This window comes from Botrytis deweyae (genome assembly GCF_014898535.1).
Source record: "Botrytis deweyae strain B1 chromosome Unknown BDEW_003, whole genome shotgun sequence".
Classification (NCBI taxonomy): Eukaryota; Fungi; Ascomycota; class Leotiomycetes; order Helotiales; family Sclerotiniaceae; genus Botrytis; species Botrytis deweyae.
The window spans coordinates 1,339,341-1,346,828 of record NW_024066210.1 but is presented as its reverse complement, the minus strand read 5'-3'; the positions used below and the strand labels follow the sequence as shown (position 1 = coordinate 1,346,828).

The following is a 7,488-nucleotide window of genomic DNA, read 5'->3' as shown; positions in this document are numbered from 1 at the left end:
TCTCTATCTTAATGCACAAGCAAGAGACATTCAATAGTCTAGCTCCTTCAGTGTATTTCTCCCTCGAGAGAAAAGCCTCTACGCCCCAGCAAACAGTAGGCAAAATGGTATCATATAATAAGGAAATCGAACCAAACACACCCATCAGCAACAAACTCATTTCCTTGCTTTTATACTCATCCTTATATCATTCCCTCCACCAGGATTCCTTCACCACCACTTTAGCAGCACACTCTTTCCATTCCCTCTCCCCCCCTCTCATCAACCCTCCTAATCCGCAATCCCCACCCCAAATTCCTCATACAGTTCCCCAACCCTCACACCCCTGTTATCGGCAATCATGCCCAGTAATCCCTGGCCCACATCCTTGATATCATTATAATCATGCAACAACTTGATATGTCTCTTGACCGTTTGCTTCGCCGGTTTCTCCAACCCTTCCGTGATTTCCTGTATTTGTTCGCGTTTTTGTGCAATCTCTGCTTTGAGACTGGCATTACGTGTTTGGATTGATGTCTAGAAACAGAGTTAGTTGATTATTTGAAGGAAAAAGCAAATATGTGATCAAAGGGAGACTAAGACTTACGAGTTTCATCGCCTTGATCTCGGCTAAAAACGCATCTTGGCGATGGGATGCTGAAGTATTTGACGATGTAGATACTTGACTTCCGGATAACTTCGTGTTGATACCACCTGTGATGGGTGTATCGTTAATAGTGGCATCTTTATCTACAGGTTCTGCGGCTTTTGCGGACTGTTTCCCTTTGTTCTTGAGCAAGCTTGGCCTTCCCCTTTTCTTTTTCTCAATCACCGGCTCTTCTTGTTCGATAGCTTCTTCTTCTTCATCAGGGTCCTCACTTTCAATGCTTCGAAGCTCGCCTTTGTCGATTACTTGTTGCTCTTCTTCTGCAACATCAGAATCGCTATTACTGATTCGCCTAGCTTTGGTTGTGGAGGGTCGGCCTCGTTTCTTCTTCTCTGATGCAGGAGGTTTTTCCTCAATTTGTGTAACCACCTGATTTTTCCCACCACTCTCAGCCCTGTCGGTCAATACCCCTGTCAAATTTTCTTCGCCTGATTTTGCGTCTTCAGTACTGGCACCCAAGTCTTTAGTTCCAGGTGGTCGGCCTCTCATCCTTGGCCCTGGCTTAACCTTTTTCGAAGGCGGCGATTCATTGAGCAGCGCATCTTCTTCCTCATCTGAGTCGACAATCTCGTTCGGGATATCCTTACCACTACTAATAACATCATTCGACATATCCTTCATGGTAGCATTCCGGGCGTTCAAGCTAGAAGCTTTGCGAGCAGGTCGACCTCTTTTTTTCTTCTCTGGCGAAGAACTGATCACAGCTGGTTGATCAATACTTACGCCTACGGTCTCTTGCAATGCAATGGCCACCTGACTTTCTTCTGGAGGTTTAACGGACCCCTTGTTTGGATTAGTCACTTCGGAGACCTTACGACTCCCCGGTCTACCTCTTCTTTTCTTCTCGGGTGATTTGTTGGCAAAAGTTTGCGGCTCGTCGACTGATTGCGTCTCAGATGCTGGCTCACAGACACTAGCATCAGTAACTGCCTTATTTGGGATATCTGGAGTCTTCTCTGAAGCTTCGTTAACAGTTGTCTTTTCCGGACTTAGTCGAGACACCTTTCGGCCAGCAGGTCTTCCCCTCTTTCTCTTCACTGGTGAGGAATCGAGATCAGCTAGTTCATCAGTGGAATGAACATCACCTATGGACTCCTTAGCAATGCTCTCTAAGGTTTCTTCCGTTACAACAATTCTAGAGCTTTCGTTGACAGCTTCGTTGACGCGTATCTTCTCGGAATTCAGTTCAGATATCTTTCGACCAGATCGACCTCTTTTTTTCGGTCGTACAGAAGAACTTCCATCCGAATCATCATGTGCTTCTCCAGGTGGGGCGGCTTGTACATCAACATCATTGTGAGTCAATGGTGAAGCATCGTACAATAACTCGTCAGCTTCTGTATGTTCTGCTTCAACCCCAGAAGATTTACGTCCTGCAGGTCTTCCTCTCTTTCTCTTGACCGATGGAGATGTGATAGCAATATGCTTTCCAGTAGATTTCTGACTAGGCGTAGCTTGTTCCGTTTCAATATCTCCGGGAATAATCACTGAGACATTACTTGAATAATGTCTGGTAACTTCTTCAATGCTGGGTTTCTCGAGACTCAAGCCGGAAGATTTTCTACTAGCTGGTCTTCCTCTCTTTCGCTTAACAGGTGAAGACGAATTCGCAGTTAGTTCATCCATCGTATCGTTGATTCCAGACTCATCATGACTCTCAATAATCTCGACTGGGGCTATTGCTGTCACGTCATCTAACTCATCCAATTCTCCGTCAGGTCCATCAGAATAATTCTTCTCGGGAATCAAATCTGAAGATTTTCGACCTGTCGGTACTCCTTTTCTCTTCTCCTCTTGCATGAAATGAATGGGAGGGTTTGCAGGTCGTTCATCTGTCGATTTGTGACTGATGTTCGACTGTATAGTCTTCTCATCCATCAAACCCTGCTCTCTCTCAAGATCATCATCATCATTCTTAACAGTAGATAACGTGGAAGTTTTTCTCCCGGGCGGCCTTCCGCGTTTCCTCTTCTCAGGTGTAGGGTTACTTGGATATAACTTGTCTGCTGGGAGTTTTCTGGGAGATGAATATGCCTCAGCTGATTTGTTGATAATAGTGGCTTCGTAGCTTTTTTGTGAATCCAAAGCTGCTTTATCTTCTTCCATGGCAAGCCCATCAGGAGATAACAAAGAGACCTTTCTACTAGCTGGTCGTCCTCGTTTCCTCTTCTCAGGTGCGGGGCTATTTGTAGAGGAATCATCTGCTGTGGCATCTGTAGAAGCTATATGTTTCAATGCGTCATCCAGTTTGTCGACATGCTCATCGACAGATAATGCAGAAATCTTCCCGGTAGGTAGTCTGCCTCGTTGCTTCCTCTCGGCCACGGGACTGCTTACGCTCAAGTCTTCCTTGTCTTCCACACTTATCGGCTTATCTGGGCCAGCTTCGACAAGCATTGCTTTGCTTTCGATACTTTCTTCGTCAGCTTGCCTGTTGGCCATTTGAGATCTTCTTATTCCTGTCGATCGACCCATCTTATCTGTTGGTTTTTGCGGTGATGTCTGAATAGAGGGCGGGTGAATATCCATATCATCTTCATCGGCTCTAGAATATTCCTCTACTTTCCCGGTAGAACCAATCGGCGCACACTGAAAGGACTCTCCAATCTCATCAAAATCATCTATTCCATTCTGTGGAGTTTCAGATTCCATCATTTCTAGCTCTTTGAGATTTTTCTTTGGGTCGATGGAGCTTGTGGCACATTCTCTCCCAAACGAGCTTATAACGTCTTCGGCCTCCGCATCCTCATTTTCTTCTCTGGCAGCATCGGCGCCTATGGTCATTTCCACATTCTTTCCATATCTCGCCGAGCTATCGAATGTGTTTCCATTATGGCTAAGCTTTTGCGGAGATTGTTGACTTGATTCTGTGATCGCATCGCTATCCGGAATTTCTACGTGTCTTGCCTGTACTGGAGCTTCCAATCTGGAAAGTGAAGGCAATTCAACATCATCCAAGCTTTCATCGTCCACAGGTAGTTGATTAGGAATTCTGAGAACTTGAATATGCGTAAGATTTGACGTGTTGTCTAAATTCGCAGAACTCGCGACATTCTCATCTACTGACGGGACTCCTTCCGGGAAATTGTCTCCGGGTGCAAATTCAACAGGTGATTGTTCCAGAATAGATATTGAGCTCGGCTTCCCTTCAAGGTCCCTTAAATCCTCATTACTCAGGAACCCGCTGGTAATGCTTTCGGTACCATGATCTTCGTTCCCAGAATTTGCGTCTTTGTCAACAATCTTTTCAGTCTCAACAGTCGTTTCGGAATGAGTGGTATTCAAAGATGTAACATTACCGCAAATTTCTTCGATTTGATTGTTCTCTCCAACGATAGGTTTATCAATTACTGGCCCAGCTCCCATCTCGGTGATAGCTTTTTCCGAGTTTGAGATGTCGTTACCCCTCTCCGACACAATATTCTCGCTGGATGACCCCGAATCCTTAATCTTATCATCTGACTTGTCGTAGATTTGTTTTTCAAAACACATATTTCCTCCGAAAGGATCAACATCCGCGTTGAGACTAGAGTCAATTGTCATTTCAGTAGTTGTTGTAATTGTCTCTAAAGCATTCTTACGAGTTTCCTCGAGTAGAGCTGGTTCATCAACTTTGACCAATTCTTGATCGCCAATCTCCGCTCCAGGGAAATCCGGAATGCTTTTGTCACCAGCTAGGTTCATCTCTTGGTCTTCTTGCTCATCTGCCGTATCATCGTGTTTTTCCGAAATTGCCCCACTCTCTTCCTTGTACGGCTCGAAGTCTTCCGTAACCATTCTTTGCTTTTGGGCCACGGGAGCGTTTTTGTTCAACCCTTCCTCCGTAGGTATATTTGAGGCTGCTGTATCATCATGTCGAGAGCTCACATCGACATCTCCGCTCCCGGTTTTCGATATGGATACAGCCTGGTCATCGCACTGTAGCAAAATTACTTGACGCGATCCCACATCAATATCGTCAATGTCAATTTTTGATACCGATCCATTTTCCTCAATCACATCCTCATCATCAGCCGGCCCATCATACTGTGGTAAAATCATACTTTGTGATCCTCTCGGATCCACCTCACCAACCTCTCCCATCTGATTGACATCTCTTGTCGTCTCCTTGACCTTTTCTCCATTCTCAATGCTCACTTGCGTCTGCATCGCACTATCCTCTTCATCCTCCAACTCCATACTCTCGGCCTCCCTAAACCGCTGCCAATCCCACTGTTCAATAAAATCCATCCCCGAATCCGTCTCTGACATGCCCCTATCCATTTTGAGCTCCCCAAGCTTACACCTCCCAGTCTTTATCCTCCGCCCTTCCGTTTTCTTTTACGGTATGGAGTGTCTTCTCCTTCACCATCAAACCTTGTCCCGTGGCGATGATATTTTCAGACTTTGAATTGACCTTCTTGCTTGGACATTATTGTAAGATTCCAGAGGCGGTTCTGAAACTGAAAATTAAACACGAAAATACGAAAAGAAAAACAAACTCCGAAAAAGGTAAAAGTGAAGGTGAACTTTCTTTTCGAAAAGAACAAACGCGTCGATATCACCTGCACTGCGCACGGGCCTATAAAACACGAAGAAAACGGGTTGATCACGTGCTGTATCTAATTCTGCATCTGATTCGGAGGGTCCAGATCGAATCCAGTAAATGCGGTTCAAATGTTAAAAGAGTTGGAAATATGGAGCCTACCTAGGTTTAAGGAATTTTTAATGGCATCAGATAGGTCGAGAGAAAATCTGAGCGAACTACTAGTCGCTAAAGGCTATATAGATGTCAAGACAGTTTTTGTATGGAGAATGTTCGCAATTCATTAGAGCTATACTGACGACTGTTTTATTAACGTTGCACATATGGACTAATAGGCCAGAAGCTTGATCTAGTGATTTATCCTAATGAATATCTCGTCTGCTGGACGAAGATGGCCCAAAACGCTCAAGAACGAGATCATATATCAATATAGCCGCCGCTTCAATAGAGTTGCAGGTCCAATTTTCACAGCTCGAGGATCATGTAAATCTGGGAGTCAGAACTTCGGCATGGGGAGGAAAAAGTCTCCATTCATGGCCATTAAACGACCAGTTTACCCTATGTATCATATCTCAGCAGCTGAAGAGATTATTCTCCTGCTGGCAAATACCCCATGACATCTATTAAATAATGACCGAGGAAAGCGAAGCCACAGGACTGAAGGCTTTAATCCTCCGAAATTCCTCATATACACATCCCCCGCCAGAGAATTTAATAGAAACTTTCCACCATGGTATCCTTGTTCTTTCCCGCAATATCACTTGGGCCTTGTCCCTCGCCCAGCCTGAATACACTCTCGACCACACTCAATTCCGTAGCCGTAGTATCCAAACCAGTAACGGCCATCCAATCGTTAACAACCATGCCTGCACCAACTACACTGCTACCTCTGTTTACACTACCTGCAACCAATGGAACTTGTAATAACGAAGATAATTCATCTTGATCCTGAATGCTGGTTTTTGGATGGACGATACCACCTTGGTTGGAAAGTGCCATATAGGATCCGACAAGGACATTATCGGCAATGGTTTGACGGAAAACTTCAACACCGAGGACATCGGCAATAATTTCTTCGGTTTCGCGCTCAAGATCTGGATGGACAAGGGCGACATGATCGTTTGATACTATGACGTTTCCAAGAGCTGAAAGTCTCTCTTCTATTCTCTGTTTGGTTGTTCGTTAGTATTTAGAAAATAAATCGGAGCATTGGAGTGAAGCCAAGCTTATTTCAAGTATCGCAATGCTCAAAACTGGTCGCAAAGCTCTCCAATCATCCAGAATAATAGAACAATAACCCACCTGTATCTTAACGCTGTCCGGTAAACTATTTCTCAAATGTTGCAACTCCTGATCTGTTGTGCTCGTTGGTACCAAAAGTCCCTTCTTGTTACCTGCAGTCAAACGTCCAATAATACGAGTTCCTGCGATTGTGGCATGGCAAATTGGGATAACATCTTGGAGTTCTGCTTCGAATACACTTTTTGTTCGCCTCATTAGTTTTTGCTCATCCGCTGAGAGAAGACTGGAATGCGCCGGAATCAAAGTTATAAGGGCTTAAAGATACACATACCTGTAGAAGTTCTCACTGGCGCCAACAGCAACCAAGGCATATGAGTTTGTCAATGTAGAGAAGACACCGACTCTAAAAGAATCAATTTGTCAGCAACCTATCCAATGTTCGAAATTCTTCGTGCTTGATATCCATTCTCTCTCCCTCCGCATGTTTCCAGTTAAATCCCATCCTTCCACCACTCCTCGCATCAATTGTGCCACCCGTGGTGGGGTACTCGTCCCTCACTCCAATCCATCTCATCATATCATCCATCGAGGAGGGGTAAGGCAGGCAGGCAAACTTACTCATTTGAATTCTCAAACTGCGCACGAACGGCCATATTTAAATTATTTGCGAAAATGCGATCCTGAATATCTGGTATTATTTCTGGTAGAGTTTTCTGATCAAAAAAGGTGAAAGAATTGATTGATTGTTGTGGTTTGTAGATAATTATGAATTTGAATGAAGATTTTCGAAGTTCTCTGCAGTGGATTTATTAGGAAAATCAGCAAACCCTTTCTCGATAGCAATTATACGCTAGCAGGGATTTCATGTGGGATGACTCTTATAATTGCGCTAAAATCCACCAAATTTACTAAAAACAGTTAAAATGCTTTTCGACTCATTTTTGCTCAGAGTGAAGTGAGGGATGAGAAGTGAAGAGTGAAGTACGGTAGAGTGGCAAATATAATATCACAATTGTCATTGGATACCTAGCTGCTCAATACCTCGCGTGCAATGTGATAATCTCTAAGCATTATT

The 7,488-nt window shown here is 44.2% G+C and overlaps 2 protein-coding genes across 2 annotated transcripts; both read right to left on the bottom strand.

The window, feature by feature from the left end:
• Window positions 1-270: 270 nt before the first annotated feature.
• Window positions 271-4,909, bottom strand: EAE98_001781 (uncharacterized protein; the record flags this gene model as incomplete). The annotated part of the gene is made up of 2 exons (XM_038949400.1): window positions 271-516; window positions 587-4,909. 2 exons carry the CDS (start codon window positions 4,907-4,909, stop codon window positions 271-273), a joined length of 4,569 nt encoding a protein of 1,522 aa, XP_038814385.1.
• Window positions 4,910-5,882: 973 nt separating this feature from the next.
• Window positions 5,883-7,066, bottom strand: EAE98_001780 (uncharacterized protein; the record flags this gene model as incomplete). Its single annotated transcript, XM_038949399.1, has 4 exons — window positions 5,883-6,338; window positions 6,474-6,651; window positions 6,745-6,816; window positions 7,032-7,066. 4 exons carry the CDS (start codon window positions 7,064-7,066, stop codon window positions 5,883-5,885), a joined length of 741 nt encoding a protein of 246 aa, XP_038814384.1.
• Between the last annotated feature and the right edge of the window lie 422 nt (window positions 7,067-7,488).